The sequence below is a fragment of the Coptis chinensis genome, chromosome 5, assembly GCF_015680905.1.
Source record: "Coptis chinensis isolate HL-2020 chromosome 5, ASM1568090v1, whole genome shotgun sequence".
Lineage (NCBI taxonomy): Eukaryota > Viridiplantae > Streptophyta > Magnoliopsida > Ranunculales > Ranunculaceae > Coptis > Coptis chinensis.
In genome coordinates this window covers 82,756,014-82,779,592 of record NC_141460.1, presented here as the reverse complement: position 1 = coordinate 82,779,592, position 23,579 = coordinate 82,756,014, and the positions used below count along the sequence as shown (strand labels likewise).

The window sequence follows — 23,579 nt, the reverse complement described above, 5'->3', positions numbered from 1 at the left end:
CAGTCATATCTTTAGAGAAGGAAATCGGGCAGCCGACTACCTTTCAAATTGTATAGATTGCCAGAAGAAGGTGTTGTTTTATTTTCTCTTCCTCTAAATGCAAAATTACATCATATAATAGAGGAAGATAGAATAGGCACTATGTATCCCCGTTTTTCATCTAATACAGGTTGAGGTCAGCCATAACCTCTAGCTTATTTAAAAATAATAATAATAATAATAATAATAATAATAATACTACTGTAAATCTTGGAACATATTGAAATAGGTTGTTGAGATTGTATGGCATGGTCTGCTGTGAGATCATATCATTCATATGAACGTGACTCATTTAGTCGTTTCCATTATTGCACTGCTCTATCAATTACAGCAGGAACATAACATAAGCAACCAGCTAATAAGATGGAGAAAATATTAAAGAACAAATGGACAAAGTGTAGGACTGTAGGAGTAGACTGTAGACGACCAGCCGTATTTATAGATGACCCTTAATTTTACGATATAGTCCAGTTCTATCTGAGATTGATTTACAAAAAAGAAGAGAAAAAATGGTTGATGTGGTTAATACTTAATAGTAACAATTTGCGTACAAGCCTTCCCATCGATTATTGCTTTGGCTTGCTTGACTACATTCTCGACGAGGTTAGGACTACTAGTCTCATAGGGGCAACTGGGCAAGATTTTCGTTTTAATGTTCAAAAACGATAAAGGAAAAATGACAGTTTTCTAACTTTCTAAGTGCATTAAAAAATTAATGTAGCTGATTTGAGCCATCCATTTTTAAATAAATTTATGAAGTGATCGATCGCTACTCACAAGTGATACATTATACTTTTGTGGATGTCCTCAAAGGTTGGAAATGTTACACTTTTCAATATCTGTTGATCGTTTGATATGGGGGAGTTCTCTTTCACGGATGCCATATGCTGCCATCCTGGGATTTGGTTGGAGAGGAATATGACGAGGATTTTTAAAGATAAGCAAGAACCCTTTGGAACTAGTATTTGTTTGTGGTGCTTTGAAGAACATTAGATTTGATGATGATATGTTCAATTAGTAAACTTAATAATAATGGTTGAATCATGATACATAATTTGCTTATAGAAAGGGAATGGGCACCAAGTCTTCAGCATCATATCTTCATATTAGAGTCTTCATATGAGTGCTGCGGCCAAAGCTCTAAAATCAAAATCATTCCCCACTCTATGGTCAGACTCCAGCATTTCCACATACTTGATGAAATCAAACTTGTACGTTGTACTCAAATCTGCTGCAATTCTTCATGCAATCAGACTTTTCATACTAGCGCCCATAGTGTTTTCCTCAACTGAAACTGAAACTGCAATATACAATATTCATCTTGTTAATCAAATGGCGAATACATTATGCTGGACCATTAGTAGATGTATGTATCCCAGTAAGTATATTTCATTCTCACTTAACCACATAGTAAATAACGATGGCAATTCACAGCTAATATGGTTAAATAGTAAAGAATAATAAACCTGCTTATAATGGCTACAAAATCGATAGTGATATGGCAGCAGAGCGAAGCTTCACGCCATCTTCATCCCAGTTGGACTGTGGCGCTGTTGCTCCAGCAATATATGCCTACAAAAGAGAGCTGCTCAAATCACTTAACAAGAAAGTACTTAAAAGGGACACGGAATTGGGAATAAAGACCGAAATATTTATAAGGAACTTTTCAAGTAAGCTATTCCATATGCTAGACATAAAACCCATAGTCAAGCCCAGCCAAGTTAGTTTGTATGTTATATGTTCAATTACCCAAGACCAAATGAAGATGTTATACCTTCCCTCTGTTTACAGCAGCTACTATTGCAATATGCTGTTCCTGTATCCCAAACTCATAGTAATAAAAAGTCCTGAAAGCAGACAAAAATTGGAAATAGTGATTACAGATGACATAATAGCAAGTGAACATACTGCTTCACTGAATACGCGGTCACGTAATTGTCCTATTGAAGAACAAATTGAGTCAAGGTTACCAGTTATTCCAAGTCTGAGCAATTGAACCTTGTAGTCTTTTGGATGTCAGCACCATTTCCTATATATTTTATATTCTCTACCAAGACCACATGTTTTCCATCATAAAAAAACTAAAAAATTTAAAAAAACTTGTATAGCCAGTAAGCCACCTCTCATATCTAACGCAGATAAACTATCACACTAAAAAAAGAAAGGAGGTGTTCCAGAGCCTTGAGAAAATTCAACTCGAGTTTGGCTTCTGCTTGTTTGACATACGCAGGTATGTCAAACAAGTGTGAGTGCAAAATTGATTCAGATTCCGTGGAGTCCCCGGAATCCCACTGAAAGAAACGTGTCATCAGTGTGTAGGTTCCTTATTTGCAGCAGGTCTGTTCTTCACAGATGTTGCCGCAACAGTTTCAAGAAATAAATGGTAAAGTTTCTTAATGTAACCAGCTACATGAGAATTTTGTCCTGAACCCAATGCATATATTGCACCAAAAGCCAACTGTAAAATCCTAGGTTACATGGACACACCTTATTTTGAAAAAATTCTGTGTCGGATTCGTATCTACGTGTCCGTGTCGGACACATATTGTATTTAATTTACCTCGAATTTCTGATTTACCATCTAATTTAATAAATTTATAATTATTAAAAAAATTAATTAATTATTCATATCCGTGTCCCCGTGTCGATCTTCAACTGCTCGCCGTATCCGACACCCCGTATCCGTGTCGGACACTGACACGCATGCCCGTGTCAATGTAACCTAGGTAAAATCTTGGTAAGAGAACAACGCAAGTCTATGATGCACTTTATAACAAAACATACCTAATGCAGGATAAAGATAATTCAACAACCTGAATAAGAAAGGGGCTCTAACTTGAAAGAACAAATTACCTAAGACTCTCAGCTTCCTTGATTTTTATCGTGCGGGCAGAATACAAAGTTGCTCCACCTTACTTGAAAGAAATGCCAAATGAGCAAGCCAAAGAAGATGAGAAGACAAGTTCAGAAAACCTTGACTTGTGCTAGGTATCGAAAATAATTCACTTCTATTCAGGAAATTACTATTTTAACCAGTTTAAAAAGAAATGATTAATTGGATCATCTCACCAAAATTACAGCCTTTAAATTATCATACCTGGAACAAAAAATTTTGAAGCTCCTTTCAACGAACCTAACTCGGTTATGTCATTAGCCTGTTAAGGAATAAACAGATATAAAGACCGGGATTACGATTATTGGAGATGAAGAACAAGTCTTTTCTCCAACAGAGTGAGATAAATATATAATATCTATATTTGATTCAAATGCTTAATTAAGGAATTCAACAATGAGTTAAGTAATATACAAAGACTATAAGAACTCATTTCTATGGTGTATACCAAACACCTAAATAAAAAGTAGTGTTTGAGTATGAAACTACTGTTGCTTACAAAAACAAGGGATGAAAGTTGTTCATGTTCCGAAATTCTTGAAGTATGGCCACGCCATCATCGTACTATGGCAGGGTGTGTTTATGTGACTGTGCCCCTGTTTGTGCCTGACAAACGGTATTGGCCCAAAAGTTAAGATTATCATAGTCCCCATCACTGAAGAGTGATAGAGACCTCTATTCTCAGTTTCACACCCAAACGGAGTCTCAGACCTCAAGAAGGCTATTATGGCAGGGTGTGTCCATGTGTCTGTGCTTGTGTGTGCTTGACAAAGGGTATCACCCAAAGTGGAGATTCTCCAAGTCCCCATCATTGAAGTGTGATAGATACCTTTATTCTCAGTTTCACATTCAAACAGGGTATCAGACCTCCATAAGGCTATTATTGAGCTTTTAAAACGAAATGTCTATTTGTATCCAAACAATCTCAACTTCTTGTGAATATCTGCAGTTTTGAGCTTAGAAGTTTTTTGGAAATGATACATTAAACTTCAGAAAATACAGCATGGAACTACGAATAGAGCAAAACTAATTTCTAATAAAAAAAATTAATTAACCAAGGGAAAGACATGAAAAATGAATCTATCGCATGATTTATGATAAGTTAATAAATTCTAATAATAAGAAACCTAGAGAGAGAAAGACGAAAAATAAAAACTTGTTAGCAACTGGAAAGAGTAGACACTCATCTTCACAAACAAATAAAACAAAGAATGCTTAAAGGATCAAAAGAAAAAAGGGCTCCATTAAGAGGCAATGGAAGATCTGTATACATACAAATTTGTATGAACTTTCAAAATTCATATTCATATGAATCCACAAACCTCCAAGAAAGTAATCTTGAGTGATGTAGATGGACGAGTTACAACACTTAGAACTTCTGAGCTGTATGAACATGAACAAAGGGTTACTTCAAACAAAAAATAAAATAACAAGAACTCAATCTTCAATTCAGCCTATGGAGTAGGAGAAAGTAAATATCCCAAATTATGATGTACAAGAAAAAAATAAGTGAAAGTAACTAAGTGAGCGTTATCTCTAGAAAAAAAAAATTGGTGCTAACCTGCAAATATCTTCTCATTAAGGCCGAACTTATGTTTAAGGGTGCATTTTACAGGAAAAGAAAAACAAATTGTATGCTAATGAAGCAAAGGGAGGATACCAGCTAAAATCAGTACACATACCCATCAGGAGTAGCAAAACGGGCTGCAAAAGTCTTAGTCTTTGCCTTGTCTCCATATAGAGACAATCCAGCATTGTAGTCCTGCACAACTCACCAAATTAACACTTGTCACTCAAATAATAAATCAAAACAGTGAAGTGTAGAAAAATTTATAAAAGCTAACATTCATCTTTATAAAAAACACGACAAATAGTGTAAAACCTAAAGAACAGATCTCGATATACATCTCACTAGAGTTTGTCTGGCAAGATTTTTAAGGGTGATGTGTTATAAAGTAGTGCACATTCAATAGAACGATGAGCTTCAGAAAATCACCCAAAAATAGATATCAAATTACATAGTACTTTCAGTCTCTAGTTTGAGTTATAGTATGAGCAGTCACTAATGGCCTAACCCTATTAGGTTTAGGCAAAAAATATCATTCTTTGGAAAGCATATATGATATATCAAACTTTGCTAGGCTTGGGTTGATATTTTCATGTTTTGAAGTGTTGTCCTACCATGATATGAAACAAGACATGTAGTGGATGGGAGGATTTTCTAGAGTACATCTTAAAGAAGAATCCAAAAACCTCTCCATTTTGTTTTCCAGGGATCCATGCTACTTGCATTACTCCAATAAGCTAAGCTCCACCTAGCGAGTAGAAGTCCAATACAAATTGATTCATACAGACCTCATTGGATGGCCTGGTTGTACAAAGTGAAGTGTACAAGGAGTCAAGGACATACTCTCAATCCATTTCTTAGGTATGGGTATCCCCTAGGAATTCAGAAAGGCATTTTCCCCTTAGCTCACAGCTCGTTTTATCACATTGTATTCATAGTCTACCTTAAAAAGGATGACATCTCATTCCAGTAGATGGAAATTGATATAGACGGTCCATTGGGTATACACTCACTCCTTTGCACTAGTCAGAGCGTCTACATAGTGCATTGCTGTTGTTGTTGTATTCATGACCAAATACTACTACTTGTCCTATTGAGATGATTATTGGGGCTTCTCTTCCATTACAAGCAAATGTAAATTCATACAAGACTTCAATGTCATTGTGCGCAACTTCAATTAACTAATGTGTAAACAAAAAATAGTTTCCCAATATAACAACACATCAAATTACTTCAAAGTTAAAAACTTTTGACAAACTAAACTAAAACAACCATACCTCAGGCTCCATTATATCTTCAAATTGAGGTGGAACACGAATCGAAAACCCATCTCCATAGAACTGAAACCAAGTTTTAGTATTCACAATGCCAGATAATAATGACTTAGAAGGTGCATTACCTTCAGCTATAGAAACTGCATTTGGAAAGAGTCTTAATACTAAAATGGAGATTGCAGCAGTTTTGAGAACAACAAAATGTCTCTTGGATAAGTTAGAGAGACAAATAGGTTTGTTTGGATTAAGGATGGGTCTTGTTTTTGTGTTCTGAAGAGGTTTTGTTAAGTGAGAAGAGAGTGACAGAAAAAATGCCATGAATGAGTTTTCAGAGTGTCCATCTTTATAGTGAAATATTACAGTGGTAATACTAAAAGAATGAGGGGTAGATTTCGTCATTTCAACTGTCTGTTATATGGTTTTTGTTCTGTTACGTCAGAGTTTTTAACTAACAAAATGACCAAAATGCCAATTTTACCCTTGGAGTATGTTCCTGGCTGAAAAATCTTGTGCCTTATCCTTACTTGATTCACACTCAACCATCCAAAATCCAAAATCCAAAAATGTCAAAGAAATTTAAACAAAAACATTTCTCCCACTCTCATTATCCACCATTTTTTCTTCCATGGAAACCATCTTCTCTCCTCACTCTTTCTGCCCACTCTTTAATCCCAAAACTTGCTCCTCAAGAACACTTTTGTCACCATCTCTACTACGTAAACCAACTTCATGTTTTTTAAACAAGCCCGTAAGTTTAAACGTCAAAGGACAACTTTCAGAACGAGCACCATTGTCAGTACCAAAGACTTGGGTATCTCATCTTCATCATGGACTAGCTGCACTAGCACTGTCACTTGCTATAAACTTTTGTCCAATCTTGCCTAGTGATCTAGCAATGGCTAGTGAGTTTGATATCTTGAATGAAAGCCCACCAACTGACTCCTATGTTATTGATGATGCTGGTGTTCTTAGTAAATTGACAAAATCTGATTTAAAACAGATGTTTTCAGATTTAGAGTCAAGAAAGAACTTCCACATTAATGCTGTTACCGTCCGCAAACTTACTGTAAGTTCATAGACTTGAGACTTTCCTATTGATATTTTTGCCTCTAGTGTATTTTGCTATCAACTTAGAAATGCAAACCATGATAACGCCTGATGTACAAAAATTTGTGATGCAATATGTACAGAAAATTTGTGGAAAATTTTGGCAGTGCTACTTATATGGTTGCTTAGTGCACAGACTTTTGGACTTCAATACGATCATAGGAAATGTGGACTTTAAGAATGTCAAAATTGCCGACGGATGTTTAATACTGGTGGCAGAATAAAGGGAAATTTATCATGACTCAAAATTGTCGCTCTACAATATGAATGAAAGAGACCAACAATCATAATGTTCTATAATGCAGCAATGGGAGTTGTCTATGGAATATAAGAATCTTTGGTTTTTGGGACTAACTTTGGAACATATGGTAATCTAAACTTTTGGGATTGTTTGTAATTTAGAAAATGCTGAAGAACTTTTGATGCAGAGCAAAGCTGATGCTTTTGAGTATGCCGACCAAGTTCTAGAACGCTGGTATCCCACTGTTGAAGAAGGCAACAACAAAGGGATAGTTGTCCTTGTTACCAGTCAAAAGGAAGGAGCGATCACTGGTGGACCTGCCTTTGTCAAGGCCATTGGTGACACTGTTCTTGATTCAACTGTCTCAGAGAACCTTCCTGGTAAGAAGAACATTTCTTGTTTTCGCGGCTAAATCAGCTCTTGCAACTAGCCTAGCCAGTTGTTATTCAAGTGTACAAATTTTAGCAGTAACCACAGATGCAAATCAGCAGTGGTTTTACAGGGATTTTAGGTTTACTACAGTAAAAACAGCATAATTCCTTTCATTAGGCATATCATCATGTTGGAAATCCAAGTTCTCATCTTTGGTTTTTTTGTAAATTTCTATGAGTGATTTCTCAGTAGGATGATTGAAATACTTGTTCCATGTTTGTAGTTTTGGCTACTGAAGAGAAATACAATGAGGCAATGCTTAGCAGTGCCAAAAGGCTTATTGCAGCCATAGATGGGTTGCCTGATCCTGGCGGGCCGAAGTTCCAGGACAACAAACGAGAATCTAACTTCAAAAGCAAGGAAGAGACTCAGGAGAAGCGTGGGCAGTTTACCCTTGTGGTTGGAGGTTTGTTAGTGATTGCCTTCGTGGTTCCTATGGCCCAATACTATGCCTACGTCTCGAAAAAATAAGTAGTGTGTAAGTTGTTGTGAAAAATTTATCTAGTGTGCAAGTTTGTTGTGAAAATTTACATAGATAAATTTATTGGTGAGTGTGTGTACCACTATATGTACCACTATATTCGTAACCCCACAAGCAACTATCGTTGGGTACCAAATATTGCATACTGGCATTGCCCACTAGTGCGGCCTACTTTTCTTTCCCAGTAAGCTGGCTTACTTTTATTGCCCACTAAACTGACTGGCCTATTTTTATTGCCCACTAAGCGGGCCTATTTTTATTACTCAATAAATTGGCCGACATATATTGCCCTCTTGTGTGGCCAGCATAATCGGCCCACTCAGCTTAATATAGCAGTTTTCGATCTAAGAAGAAACCTCACTTATTGTTTACCTATAAATACCTCATTTCATTTCAACAAAGAACTACGCACATGGAGACTTGATTCTGGAGAACACTCTGGATATGTAGGCAACCACCTGGTTCAGTCTTTTCTCTACCACAATCAACACCCCTTACAACTTCATTAGTGTGTTTAGGTGAATCATTGCCCAAACATAATTGGCGTCGTCTGCAGTTCTTATCAACGGGCTCTCTTCCACGTTTTTTCTTCAAGCTCCATTAATGGCGACAACTACAAGATCTCAAGTAAACAACCAGGCAAGAACACAACAGTCTGATGGAAACAACTTAGCAAATCTTGAAGATCCAGTCAATCAAGTTCCACCATACCAAAAGGCTTTACCTTTGCAGCTTCAAATACCACAAAAGCCCAGATCTAAACTTCTACGGTCTCACTAGCCAGTATCTTCTCCTCATAATGGCACAATTTCGCGAGATGCAGATTTAAAAAATATGGAGACAGATGATAAAAGCCTGACCCTGGAAGTGTTGCATCAAAAGTTCAGAAAAACAAATAAACTTAACAACAACTTGTAGAAGCAACTAAACAAAAGGAGGTCAGTACAACTATCAACAATGGCGAAAATGCAAGAGAATTTTTACAAGTGCTCCAAGATGTTATCAGATCTCATACCCTTACAGAAAAGAACACCGAAGTCAACCGTGGCAGAAAGTGGAATGAAGAAGTTAAACAAACATTCAAATTTCAACTATCAGCCGAAATAGATCTACTACTTTCAAGTTCCATCAACGGTTGTTACTCGATATCAGACAAGCAGGCAAACAAGAGTTCATCAGTATAACATAACAACTCGCTGGATTAAGAGACTCTATAAGCCAAAAGGCTCAATATTAATTTGCATCCTCTACCACCTTAATTAAAGGCCACCACAATGTAGATCCAGACTTTTACAGTCTAAAGTTTTAATTTTTGCTTTTCACTTTTTCTTCCTTTAAATTTTTGTTACTATTTATTTTTGTCCGTAGGCTTCAGCAATGGAAAACATAACTACACACAAGACAATACCATCGTTATAGAGGAGACGCTACAATATTGTTAGCGTAAAACAAAAGAAAACAACCACAAGATAGACAACGACAATAACGCTGCCACTTGTACAACACAATCAGATTTAATGTAAAATATAACGTATGGACTGAATACAAGACAACAAATAACAAGAACGGAGGAAGACGACACCATCTCGTAGGCACTAAAAGTGGGCAGCACCAACGAGCAACACTTCTTGTTCTAACCAAAAGTGGGAAGCAATAGTGAGCAATACTTTTGGGCACCAAAAGTGGGCAGTACTAGTGAGCAACAAAAGTGGGGAAACACTAGTGGATAGCATCAGAAGGGAAATCAATGACACCATCTACGCACTAGGCTAACATGGTGTTCACTTATGTTGTCGAAGCACTGAGGGTCTAACCACAGACAACTACTCAACTCCTGTGCCCTAAGGGTTCACATAGAGCTCCAGGCTCACGACTTGCCCACTATCTCAAAAGTACACAAGGTCTAACTAAAGACACCCTTTTACACGGGTTTACAGGAGCTAGAATGCAAGAACACGACAAGAAGAAAAAAATAACTTACCAAATCCTGAAGTTCCGATTAATCAGGCCGCGATGGATCAACTAGCTGTAATAGTTCTACAAGCTCGACCTTCACATCTCCAAGTTCCACGACAACCCAGATCTAGATGTACACGACCGAAGGCTCCAACAACTCATCCTCAAAATCTAGATACTACAAATGCAAATGAAGTAGATCCAGAAAATATGGAGACAGAAGATGAAGACATTACATTAGAAATGATGTGTCAAAGGTTCAGAAGAGAAAATGAACACAACAACTATTTGCATAAGCAACTGGACAAAGGGAAGCAAATACAAATGGATGACACTGATACTGCTTCTTCCACAATGGCAAGAGCCCCCAAATAGAGTGAAAATCGAAATGTATTCAACCGAATACAGGATAATAATGGCAGATTTCGTCCATTAGAACTTATCCCTGAAAATCATCCAAATCACTCAAAGTTAAACATACGTTCACCCCATTTGAGGAGGCGATCCAGATCTCAAAATAACAAGGACGATGGGCGTAGCAAGGGTCATAACACAAGGCATAAAGAACAACAAAACACGTTGTCAAGAAGACATCATACCTCCCATGAGATTCCAAAATCATCACGCGTTAATCGCAACATGTCAAAAAGATCAGAAAGATAGACAATATCAACCATAAGAGGCGATGCCGGACGACAAGGTCATGACCTCAGGCACGAATTGCAACACGACCTAAGACATGGTTTAAATGCAGCAAACCGCTATAGAAGGCTTAACAAAGATCAGCCTAGAATGTGGCCACACGAAGAAACTACTACCCAATTTGACAGTTTAGCCCTATTATCGGCATAGGTCTCGCAATCCAAAGAACCAATGAAATCTAGAAGTACGCAATAACTGGGGGCGACCACACCGCGTGAGATGCAACATAGTGAAGTTACTCTTTAAGTTTAAAATCAAGATGCCGCAGGAGCAACATTCACAGTACAACAATCAAAGACATTATCAAGAAAATAATGAACAGTGCGGGTATGGTTGAAACTCAATAGAAGGATCTTGCAGTAAACGAAGATGTCGTTGGGCGATTTTCTTTGATGATACAAAATGCAGAACTGGGGGCGACCGCAAGAAATCGACGTCAAGGTCGTATAATATGGTGTAAAACATTAGAGAACCCCAGCTTACCTACACTGACTAGCAAAACAAAAGATATGGTCAAAAAGTCATTTTTAAATAAAACTGGAGACATATCGAGAAGTTGGTATTACAATAAAGTTCAAGTTTCACCACTACTTTATGTACAACTCAAAACTTGGGGGCGACAAAGTTAAACACAATGGTTTGAATACAAACAACTGATACAAAATACTTACTAGCTCAGAATGCGACCGTATCAAAGAAACTACTCTCAACTTCGACAGTATAGTCTGTACTATAGACTCAGGTCTCGCAATTCAAGAAACTAGCGGACTCTAAAACTAAGTAATAACTGGAGGCGACCACTAAATGAAACATAATGCCAAGAAGTTCCTCTGGTGCAGCCAAAACTCGTTCGAAAGACCTAGTTGTAAACGAAGATGTCGTTGGGCAATTTCCTTTGATGATACAGAATATAGAGTATCAAGAAGGATTCAAACATTCAGATCTACCAAAGTTTGATGAAGTAAGGAGCGACCCGAACAACCATATCATGGAGTTTAAAAGCAAGCTAGTTCTCTGGTATAGAGATGATCCTCTCTTATGTAAACTTTTTCCATCTACACAAACAAAAAAAATTTATGTTGGCTCGAATTAAAAGTCGTGGAGTTTATGTTTGCGACACTTTACTCCATGCATCAAAAGTCATGGAGTTTGCGTTTGCGACACCTTACTCTACGAATCAAAAGTCATGGAGTTTGCGTTTGTGACACCTTACTCCACGCATCAAAAGTCGTGGAGTTTGCATTTACGACACCTTACTCCACGCTGATAAGGTCATATACTAAAAGCATTACTTTTTTAATGACTCTTATTCTTTATATTTTGAATGAGAATCATATGGGCAAATGTTATGCATATTATATATGTTAATAGTTATATGCATGCGTCTAATACTTTATGTTGTAGATGATATGGTGTGTGGTGACACACAGAAGATCATATCATCAGTACCTTATAAAGTATAAGTAAACGTTCACAACCTAGATGGATTTGGACAAGCCATTGAAGGTTCAATCTTAACAATTCTACAACAATCTCCCTAACAAGATCGTTAGTGTGTTCAGGTGAGTACTTACCCAAATAGTGAGAACCTGTTATAACTGAAGGAGACAACCAAATTTTTGCACTATATATGTTGATATGTACTTCTTTTTCATATCATTTATGACAACTTCTGCAATATTCACAAATGCTTTGGTTGATCCTATTTACAAGCAAGAGGGATAGGGAGCAAGTGGTAGTAGACTTTTATTTCTAGAAACTTCCAAGAGCTTAAGCTTAAAAGAGAAACTTGACATCAGAAACTACTCCAAAATGATCTTACCAAAAAAGGTTTCATAATAATGAGACATGTAACAGTTGCATTCTAAACAATTTCAACATTACTTCAAGCACATGTTTCATCACAGAAGAGAGCCATCGTATCCAGTATGTTTTCATCAAACAGTAAGCACAATAAATAGATATACACATATATGATGGTCTGACTTGGGAGCCATTGGATCTTTTGTTTCGTTGATCACTAAACCTAACATAGAATATAACGAAACAAAGGATCGGAGTGTAAAAGACTTATAGAGCTGTAAAAGTATACTGCAATTAGGAAATATGAAACGAAAAAAGATTAAAAAGGGTATCCAACTTTACAAGTTTTGACAATATAGGGACTAAACTTTTTTTTAGTCAAATTGGGGACCAAACTTTTTAATTTTTGCAATGTGGAGACTAGTTACACATGTAGTCTAAATTTCTCACACAATGTTTCATAATTCACAAGTTACATACATTGTTATACACTTTCTTATATAAGTATATATATCCATGCTACAACCTCATGACCATAGAAATTAATTCAAATTGTGAAACACCGTGTGAGAAATTTAGATGTCATATTACACATGTTCCCACATTACAAAAATTAAAAAGTTTTTTTTTTTAAAGATTAAGCTGGGATTAAGGCAGACCCCCACCTGTTATTATTGCAAAATGTTAAACCTTACAAGCCTCCCTAAGAGTTAGATCATTAAAATGAGGAACACAAAGATTCTATACCGACAAGCTTCAAGCCTAACATGCATAATAACATACTAGTTGTCCTGCAATCGAATCTAAGAAAGTGGAGATAGTAGTCCTACTTCCTAGTCATGATTTCTTTAACAATCTTAGGATGATCCTTCCTAAGATGAGTCTGCACTTTCTCATAGTTGCAAAAGAAACATTCGCAAGCACAATACACATAAGTGAGTCCCACAGTATCATCCAAATTTTTTTTGTAGTCCTCAAGATTTCTCATCTTTTTGTTTTTCAGTAACGACTTTACTTTCTTCATCATTGCCAGCGTAGGCTCTACTTCTCCTGAAGCACGCTCTTCGATCAGCTTGTTTCTTTTTGGCTTCACAGTAGTCCATTGATTTTTATCCTTAGCGCTACATACTTTGAAAATTTTAAAAGGTGGTCACCAATTTGACCGAAAAATAAATAAAAAAATTAGTCCCCATATTGTAAAAACTTGTAAAATTCGATACCCTTCTTAGTCGTTTTTTGAATATGAAATCATCTTTCTTATACCAAGGTAATGGCATTAGTTCCTCAAGAAGAACTTACAGATTTTAGGCAATAGAAAAGAATGTCAACAATATTTAAACATAATGAGTCTCTAGAACTTGAGCTTTAAAAGAAATGGCATCTTATCCGCGAAAGGTGGATCGGAATATTTTCCGGTCAGTATTTGTGATGAAACATGTTCATTTGCTGCCTCTGTATAGTGGATTCCATCCCAACTTATGTATTCAGTACTATCGTCACACCCTTTGGCTGTAACTGAGGTCCCATTCAATATCTTAGTTCGCCCACAGGAGATGCGGTTGTCATAGTTTAATGGTGGTCCTCCATACCCACAGCAAGCCATTCTCGGTTGTTCAAATCCTGAACATTGCAAAATCAAACTTATTATGAATATGATTAGCTTGAGGTAACAGTAAGGTTTATTTAGATTTTCCAGAAGGGGAAGTCACATACCATATCTGGAGTAGTTTGAAATGAGGTTGAGTTTTACTGTGAATATGTCAGTGTAAGTAACATTTGCATCCGAGAACTGGCCTTGCAATTTTCTACAAAGAGCATGAAGTTGCAGGTTGAAAAGCTTTGCCGCTCGATTGTGTGAACTCAAACATCCAAGCTCATCAAGCTTAGACGTGTCTTTTCCGAATGTGGCTATATTTTGTGGTAAGCATCCTAGGGGACCGGTATTGTGAATCCAAAATCTCCTCGCACCTTGATCATATAATTTCTGAAGAATTAATATGAAAAGGAACATTATGGAAGTTGATCCAAGTACTCAGGAAAGCATACAAAAGAAATATCATGAAATGATTCTAACTGCAGGGGGTGTGTTTGCCTGACCTTAATGCCAGTTTCAAATTCAAACAAAATGTAAGGAATTGAAGCAACCACTTGATCTTCTGACTTGGAATAAAATGCACCAGCAAGGTCGTTCTGGCCTATATCAAACATGTAGAGTCCCTGCTTGAAATACTCCTCTTGGGGGATGAATTTATCTAGTTTCCTACCTACAAGAAATTTTGATAAGCGCGAGGAAATAAAATTGTTTCAAGTATGTAACTTGCACTTGCCAAAGTCAATAATGCTGTATACTTCAAGATAAAAGTATCCAGTTACTGGATAAGCAGAACTAAAGCCAGCCAGTTGGTTCATGTGGTGTATAACAAGATATATAGTATCACTTTAAGTATTTAAAGGATCAATTATTAAGTTCAAGATCTTAAATGTTCGCTTATGTATACTAAAGACTGGAGGTTTCAGTATTATGAATTGAATCCTTTAAAATCTGAACCTCCACTAGGCTTCATCTGCTCCTGCCTTGGTTTACCTTGGATGGCGAGGTCTGTCGTCGGTTTCTCAAACTATTGGAGTCATCTACTTTTTCATAAATATCGTTGAAGATTTATCCATTAAGAGAAGAGCATGTAAGAAAATTGTACTTCTCTATTTCATAAATATCGTTGAAGATTTATCCATTAAGAGAAGAGTGTGTAAGAAAATTGTACTTCTCTAAGAGCAACCTACGTAACTGTAAATGAGTGAAATAGAAACACAAATCATTTCCCAGTATAAGCATCTGTAAAATGTGAGTGTTAACGAAAGTGTGACGAGAGATCAAGTCCTAAATGTTTGTGTTCCCAGTTCACTATTCACCAATACCTTCATGGTTTCTATCTAATACCTTTGGATAGCAAATCCAGAACTCGAGCCTTGAATCGAATAAATTGAGCAACCTGAATCCCATAAGAAAATGGGCAAACCGATGATGCAGTTGCTGGAAGGATAGTAGACCCTGCTGCAGCAAAGTTGCACCCTCTTTGAAAAGTTGGTGCACCAATAGATTCTAAGTAGGCATTCAAAAATGGTAAATCCATTGCGTCCACTGCACCAAAACACACACATCTCATACAAGAAAATAAGTAAGTGGAGATATCATTACACTTCTAGTATTCTATATTCTGTATGAATACAACTTGAGGAAACTTACTGAGAAAATCAATGATGAGGCGACCGTCACAGAACCTCCCAGACGGCTTATGGAAATATATCTGTCCATTAGGTGGGTCTAGAGGTTCAGCTGTTCCGGCAACAAGGCCTCCAGTATCAGAGTTTGAGTCTCCAAAGTTGAATACTGCTGGATAATTGAACTCAACAGTTTCAGATAAGGAGAAAAACATGAAAACTAGGGAGAGGACATGGAGGAGGGATAGCCTGAAAGACATGGATAATACTGCTACAAAGGCAGGTTGTTGTTGGATATGTCCTATGTTGGACGTTAGTTACCAACACCTTTATGAAAAATTCAAAAAGAGTTTGGTGATGTTAGATTTTTGTGTATCTTGTAAGTTTGCTGTATATTTTTTTAAGCCTAAGATAACCAATCTCCTGGAATGACCTTTTAATCCTCTCAATTTCTCTTGTGAAAATGGAGTACTTGTTATTTAATTTCAGTTTTCTAGATGTGGCATAAAATTGGAAACTAGAAAAGATTGTCCTAGCCAGCCCCTCGTAACAATGCAATCGGTCATCACTCAAAATGGCAAGATACATTGTAATTTGAACTGATCGGCATAAATTCTGGTTTAAAATAGGTAACGATATCGGGTAATCAAAACAGGAGATTTTGGTCGACTATGATATATGTAAAAGTGGGGACTGAAACTATTTTCTTCGTACAAATATGGATCTTGCTTTTAAGTGTGGCAAAAATTTTTTTGTTGCGCTTCTTTTTTTTTGAAGTGGCTTTTTTTTGAAAAAAGGTCCTCCATGTTAAATCATTTTATAAGAAAAAAGGAAACACAGGCCTCTATTGAAGATCTGACCATGAATCCGCCCCAAAGTTCGATTCTAAGCTAAACAATTAATCAATGACATACAGCTCAACACCATGTTAAGATCATTTTTAAATTTTATAGTACGTACCTTATGTAGCTCAACAAATTTGCAGCTTCGACTACCAATTAATCAAGTTATAGCTGTTTGCCTGAAAACCGATGCCTGAACTGGTTGGCCAGTTTGCCTGAAAAACTGATGTTGCAGAACAAGTGAACAACACTGAATTTATGTTGAAATATAAATACATTAAACGATTTAGTATATGTTCTTCATTTCAAAACCAACGTACCCCTAAGGGATCTAAAACCAAAAGCAAAAGACAAATCTGCTAAAACAAAAAGCACATTACAAATCTGCTACTATGTGATGGTTCAAATTAATCATCTCCTTGCTCCCACATCATTAACAATTTCTTCAGTGACGTCTAAGACTTCTTCAACTTCAATTTCCCTGGCCTCATACTGCTCTTCCTCATCGTTCGCTTCCCCGTTCTGCAACATCAGGCTAGCCAACTCCTCTTCCTCATGCAACTGCTTCCACTTCTTGACCCATCCTTCCCATTCCTCCTGCAACTTCTTACGTTTCTCACGATCAAGCTCACCAAACAGTTCGCAAAATCTTCATCCTCATTCTTATACTTCTTACTGTACCTCTTCAGATTCTTTGCAATCTCTTCCTCCTTCTCTGCAGTCAAGTGGGAAGGTGGCCTTGGACGCCACAAAAGCTGTTATCATTGACAAGAATCCACGTCATTAGAACCACATAAAAACAAGAAAAGGCAAATGTAGACTTGTTCATCTTCCTAACATACGCAAACTATTTCATAACGATCAAAGGACATTGGCTGAATATATCCAAGTAAACTCAAGTATGTAAGTAGAGGTTGGACACGCATATTTTTTACAGTCAAAGGATATTGCTTCCAAGACAATTAATAACACATTGCAAATTAATTGCAGAGGAGACCCTTTTCTTAAGTCCTAAAGTGCATCACTCGAAAGTTGGCATTGATGATAGAAAATGATACATTCACCATGATTCAGATTGTTTTTCCCTTCTCCCCCCTCCACACTACACATAGAATTTAGTGACAGAAGATGAAATGAAAGGTGAAGTCTAAGAAGTTAGAACTAAAAAAAACTAAAGAAGAATGATAAGAATGGAATTTTGGTGGATAGAGTTTCAAAATGAGTTCAATCGCCTTGAAAATTGCCCCTGTTGTCTGATTGTTTCTAGAGTACTGCTAGCTTCAGAGCTACTGGGATGTATATAGGTTACATTCATGACTGCTATAATTCCTTCTGTATTTTGTTGCATGGGTTAATTTCCAAAGTCACATGATAGTCAGACTCGGATAGAAATTGGATTATCAAATTTGGGTCCATTACAAAGTTTGTAAGCTGAGACAGGTAATCCTTTTTAGAAATCGAAAGGATTCGGTCTTATACACTTAGCTTCGACCAACCTAATACGGGATTTGGACCAACCAAACCCAACTCCTTTCCTGCAATTTTTTTTTTTTTTTTTGCTTTCGGAAAAGTAAATGCATGGTGGGGCATTCCGAGGTTGGGACCTCTTGCAAAAGCAAGAATCAACCACCCAACTCCTTTCCTGCAATAGCAACCACAAAGCCCTAGGACCGGAAATTTACGACACCTACCCAAGTTCTTAAGATAACAATGAAAGCTGTAGTTAAAAAAGCACTTTTGTCATGGCACAAGTACAGGACTACTTAAAAAGTATTAACACAGACATAACTGCAATTATGTTTACCTGATAGAGATGATCCCTAGGGATCCGATACAGTAATTTCCCAGTAAAGGACCAGATGTAAAACCCATTTTCCATCTCATGCACTGCAGTAACAGAAGTTGCAACATATCTACAAATGCAAGGAAAAATATCACAAACATATAAATTTCATTCAAAAGCTCATTAGATATCCATGTCAAAGAGCAGCAGAGAGATGATTTAACATGTACCTTCCTGTGGGATCCCATTCAACATCTGTTGCCCTGAAGTGCTCACCAGTTTGCATGGTCTCTAGCTCATCAACATCAAAGAATTCCAACTGCCCATTAAACTCCTTCAACCCTGCAAGGAGAATGAAGCGGCCAGCTGGGGACCAAAATAAAGCATTTGCTTGTTTCCCTTTGATTGTTGTAAGCTTTGAGACATGGTCAGTGTTGCTGGATGTACACATTGAGTAGAAACTGATATCAGGCCTAGGGCTATCCCCATGAATGACTGCAAACCTGTGACCTTTTGGCTCCCAAGCAAAGGCAATGATCTTGTCATTCTTGTTCTCAAGCTCCAAAACCTCGATAGGAATGTCCCTTTCTTTAATACGGAAAAGCTCAAAACTAGTGTGTGTGCTCTTCTTTGTTTTTGTGTATCTAGCAACCATAACAGCAAGGTAGTCCCCACTGCTTTGCCAATACATTCTGCAGTCGCTGACACTGAATAGATTCTTTTGCCTCAACTCCTCTTTGCCAGGTATTTGAACAAGGCTCACCTATAAACAAGGAGAACTATTGATATTAATATACTATTACTTCAAAAGCAAATCTAGCTTCAGAAATTAAAAAAAAATAAACAAATAAATCTACCACTCACCTTGGCAGGTTGGTTTCCACCACCAAGCTCTGGGATGAAGAGAGCAATAATTGGATCAGTAGGAGACCAACTGAAGTCTATAACATTTTGCACCTTCAAAGACTTCTTGTCAATAAGAGTGAAAGTCTCTGTTTCATACACAGATATCACATTTTTCCCCATTCTGGCAAAATACTTGTCATTGTTTCCACCAGTCCCATCTGAAAAATAATAACAATAGTCTAATTACTAATTACAATGACACCATTACAGACACTCATTGGGACAATTTAAGCTATAATAAAATATATAAAAGCTATGGGTGAATTTGTATTCAGCTTCAAAACATATGACACTTGAGACACAATTACCGCATAACAGGCCATGAAACCCCAGACTGGCCTCCAGTCGCAATATCATCAGCACTTCCTTCAAACTTCCTCATCATTTTTCCAGTTCTCACGTCAAAAATGTTCAACACAAACCTCTACATCAAGAAAGATATCAAATGAGAAAGAACTCGATATGCCAATCAATATAGGACGGAATGAAAGTGGTGTATGCTCACATGTGAATCGCAAGAATTGCTTGGTTTGTGACTGCTATATGTGACCAAGAATTTCTCTCCGGAGAGAAATCAATGAGCTTAACCTGTATTATTCCCATCAGAATTGATGTGAGCAAAAGAAAACTCAAAGAATTAAAGAAGGTGTGTGTGTGTGTGTGTGTGTGTGTGTAGTAGCGGTGTTGGGGGGATACCAAATTTTTCTAACCTGAGGATGGGGATAACGCATGAGACGTTTAAAGGTAGTTGCACCACCCCAAACAACAGCACCCTGCCTGATAACTGTGGCCAAGTATGTCCCATGACGGGACCACTGTACCAAACTATCGGTCCAAAACTGCCAAATAAAGCTAAGAATGATCACTCTATACATCTAAGAAAAATAAATGTGATTCACGTAAATCCAAAATTTGTAGTACTATAATAACAGTATGATAGTGCAATAAAAAATGGCGGGGTATAGCTAATACTAATTGAAAATTATGTTTTTCCCTCGAGAGATCACATTCAATGAGATCCCGAAACTATTTTCTAGCGTCTAACATCAAAGGGTGATCATTTCAAACACGGTCTACCAACACAGGGTAATGCCAAAGATGGAGAGTTCAGGACAAGGGAACACCAAATTTACTCCCAAATGATAATCCAAGGGCCTGGTGTAAGGTCAGATTGTGGATTGCTCTGGAGATGAATGGCTAGATAGATGCCAAAGGGGTGATGAGGAGGCATTCATCCATGAAGCATTGATGCTTTCACTGCATTGTATCTTTATCAATGCAACTTTTTTTTTCTACTGTCTTTATTGGGACAAACAACAACCTAGTTCAGATTCAATATGGTTTATTATTTTTCTCCTGACTCTCTTAGGTCTTAAAAGGTCTAAGCTGATTCACATAGAGCATAAACATCTTCCCAGACCAGATTTATCTAAGGGGGCATGCACACGCTTCTGGAAGGTGCACGAACAAATCTCCTAGTAATACAACTTCTTCTCTATCAGCAGCTTCATTTCATCTAAAATTCTTAATTTGACATATATTTGCAACTTTACAATTAAGATCTTGTTTCAATTACTCGAAATACCATATAATCAGATAGTTAACACAATATACATTCTTATAACGATCTTAGCAAATATGATATATGATAAGGAAGTACAAACCAAAATTTGATAGATAGAATCTGGACTTACAGAAAGACGAGATACAAGCTCAGGTTTCAATTGCCTGGGATCATTCCATAGCACCTTGGTGTCAGAAACGGCATGAATAACAAAATGATCGCGTTTTTGTCAGTAAGCCATTGTTGCAAGTTTTCCTATAAGAAGTATAGCATGCAATACTCAGAACAAATGTATCTTAAACATTAAAAGAGTATTTAACAATAAGCTTTATATGCCATGTCTATGATTATTCCTAAATGATAAAGAACTATATACAAAATAGTGCAACTCCTCTATAAATCCACCAAAAAAAGGTGATAATTCACAAGTAACATTTAAGAAACCAATCTTGATGCTAATAGTCACTCGCATTCCAAGTAAAAGATAAGAATATCTTCATGTAAAAATCATGTATTCATATCCACATAGAGTAAGCCCATTTATCATTGTTCTTTAAAAATTCTAAATAAACACCATCTGACAGGTGACAGGATGCCCAACTACGCAAATATCATGAATATTATCTTATTTAGTCATTTAGATATCAAAGACACGCCCCATAATTAGCCCACATATATAAAAAGGGTGAAGCCTTATAGCACTAAAAGATATACATAAAAATTAGCTTTAGACACACAATAGTTTTAATGCATTCTCATTTCTCAAGATGTGTTTACACTTTTGAGTTTTGACGTTATTAGCTTAACATGTAGATCATAGTCAATATTTCTACGTCTTGGAAATGATCCTAGCAGTCACCGAGTCTACTACAGGGATTTTTATTTTTGTTATACTGAATAAGTTTAACTAAAATCAATTGTAGAATTTATAATGCATACACAGAGTTTCTAGCCCATAGACTTCTGTGTCTATAAATTGAGATAACTATATCTACAGTGTGACAACGCTTACAAGCACAGGTAATCTCTAGTATCAAACAAAGAGGAAAAGGGAACGTTTTGAGGTTCCCAAAATGAACCAGAGATTAAACCTTTGAGCACCATATAACTATACATGTAAATCTTCATATCAATGCGCTCATATCAAACACGGGACCTAATACAAGATTTTCTCTTCCAAAAGAGAAATGGCCAACCCAAAGAGAAATGCTTATTACATAATGCACATGAGCCAGATTATAAAGATTACCCCAGGTGTGTATGTCTTGGTTTCAGGAGGGTCCCATTCATCTGGAACTTTCATGAACCTGTCAAAGTCATCCAATAAGTTCACGGCAATATATTCCTTGCCAAGTTTGTAGCCATGTGACTTTTCTTTCGCAAGCTCAGCCTCCTGAAACCCATATTTAAAAAACGAAAATTCAGTGGGACAATTATAACAAAGTGATTACTATCAATACTGTAAGACCATAAAATTGTAATTTAAATCAATTCCACACAAGTAAACTACATAAATCTTCAAAACAGGTCAATTAGGTGGGAAGACAAAGGCAAATGCTTGGTTGCATATCTAACATCATAACGTGATAGTTTACGACAGGAAAGTCAGCATCACTAAATACCATAATGGTATGTTTGATCATCTTTTAATTAGAAAAGATGAACATAACATAACCATCCTTATCATCAGAATATATATATATATATATATATATATATATCCTTTGTAGAAAATATTCTGCTCAAAAAACATGAATCAATCGTATCACTATTAAAAACTTGATATAACATCTTCACCATCTAAAATTTCCCATAGAAATATAAACACAGAGTATATTATAAAAAATACCAATTCTTTTGAAAAAACAAAACTGAAATTAGTTGCTGATTCACGTTAATTCAAAGACAAACACATATGAATACCAACCTGAGTTGTATTGTACTCAATGAAGCAGTACCCACGGGTTTTCTCCGTGTACGGATCAACAGGCATCCATACACCATCTTCTTTAATATCCCCATGTTTACTAAAAATACGCCGTATAACCTCTTCAAGCCTTCCAAACTTGTCAGAACCAACAATAGGTAGATGATCAACAACAATACCATTCCCAAACCCAGTTTCAAATCCAACACTCTCTTCTTTCCTCAACTCCTCTTCATCATCACTACACATAACCATCAATTCAAAATTCAAAATTCAATATAAAAGAAACAATAGGTACAAAAATTATAAAGGTTTAAAACTTTGTACCTTAATATTCCCATATCCTCATCAGGAGGAAGAGTTATGGAATTGAAATCAATTTGAGACAAATCAATTCCAAGTTGATTAGCTTTTGTTTCGATTTCTGACATTGGAATTACATCTACTGCCATTGTATATCACTTTTTTCAAAACCTTAATTTGACTGAAGCAGAAAATTGGAGAAAGAGAGATTTTGAGGTATGGAATTTATTTTGCAGTTAGATTTTGTAATTGCCAATTTTGACTTCTTTCCTTTTTATAGGGCCTGGTTTGATCCGTCAACCGGGTTATATAGGAGCTGGATTCAATTGCGTAGAGTTTACGGGAATATATCGACCCTCTGAAATCACGACACATATCGTGGATATGTGGCGATATTTAGTCTATTTCAGTAATCTGTCATAAAAATTTTATTTTGCCTGGGCCCAATCATTCCGCTAATAAACCATAACCTTTTGCCATGTTATAAAATGAACGTTTTCTGCGGCTCTCCTGCGGCTCAAAGTAGTGCTTTCTTTCTCC

General features: G+C 36.6%; 3 protein-coding genes and 1 pseudogene across 5 annotated transcripts; 1 reads left to right on the top strand and 3 right to left on the bottom strand.

Annotated features, from left to right (window-relative positions):
* Nucleotides 1-1,003: 1,003 nt before the first annotated feature.
* On the bottom strand, nucleotides 1,004-6,187 carry LOC147499356 (tagatose-6-phosphate ketose/aldose isomerase, putative (Mog1/PsbP/DUF1795-like photosystem II reaction center PsbP family protein)). Of its 2 annotated transcripts, none has more exons than XR_015195825.1 (8): nucleotides 5,777-6,187; nucleotides 4,615-4,694; nucleotides 4,255-4,315; nucleotides 3,137-3,194; nucleotides 2,893-2,954; nucleotides 1,814-1,886; nucleotides 1,506-1,611; nucleotides 1,004-1,339 (listed from the first exon to the last, which is right to left on the bottom strand). XR_015195825.1 is itself a non-coding variant. In XM_086561177.1 (8 exons), exons 1-7 carry the CDS (start codon nucleotides 6,089-6,091, stop codon nucleotides 1,519-1,521), a joined length of 738 nt encoding a protein of 245 aa, XP_086417303.1. In that variant the 5' UTR covers nucleotides 6,092-6,155; the 3' UTR covers nucleotides 1,004-1,339; nucleotides 1,506-1,518. The 2 variants fall into 2 exon arrangements, 1 of the variants encoding a protein (XP_086417303.1); XM_086561177.1 differs by having other exon boundaries at nucleotides 2,893-2,950; nucleotides 5,777-6,155.
* Nucleotides 6,188-6,326: 139 nt separating this feature from the next.
* On the top strand, nucleotides 6,327-8,170 carry TLP18.3 (thylakoid lumen 18.3 kDa protein). Its single transcript, XM_086561178.1, has 3 exons — nucleotides 6,327-6,839; nucleotides 7,309-7,501; nucleotides 7,777-8,170. Exons 1-3 carry the CDS (start codon nucleotides 6,399-6,401, stop codon nucleotides 8,022-8,024), a joined length of 882 nt encoding a protein of 293 aa, XP_086417304.1. The 5' UTR covers nucleotides 6,327-6,398; the 3' UTR covers nucleotides 8,025-8,170.
* Nucleotides 8,171-13,811: 5,641 nt separating this feature from the next.
* LOC147499354 (GDSL esterase/lipase At1g54790-like) lies at nucleotides 13,812-16,083 on the bottom strand. Its single transcript, XM_086561176.1, has 5 exons — nucleotides 15,740-16,083; nucleotides 15,434-15,634; nucleotides 14,593-14,759; nucleotides 14,209-14,479; nucleotides 13,812-14,115 (listed from the first exon to the last, which is right to left on the bottom strand). Exons 1-5 carry the CDS (start codon nucleotides 15,972-15,974, stop codon nucleotides 13,847-13,849), a joined length of 1,143 nt encoding a protein of 380 aa, XP_086417302.1. The 5' UTR covers nucleotides 15,975-16,083; the 3' UTR covers nucleotides 13,812-13,846.
* Nucleotides 16,084-16,823: 740 nt separating this feature from the next.
* LOC147499353 (eukaryotic translation initiation factor 3 subunit B-like) lies at nucleotides 16,824-23,325 on the bottom strand (annotated as a pseudogene). The gene is made up of 11 exons (XR_015195824.1): nucleotides 23,064-23,325; nucleotides 22,737-22,977; nucleotides 22,059-22,202; nucleotides 20,940-21,064; nucleotides 19,956-20,084; nucleotides 19,751-19,833; nucleotides 19,552-19,669; nucleotides 19,204-19,400; nucleotides 18,570-19,102; nucleotides 18,361-18,469; nucleotides 16,824-17,311 (listed from the first exon to the last, which is right to left on the bottom strand). The product of XR_015195824.1 is annotated as a eukaryotic translation initiation factor 3 subunit B-like (transcript).
* Between the last annotated feature and the right edge of the window lie 254 nt (nucleotides 23,326-23,579).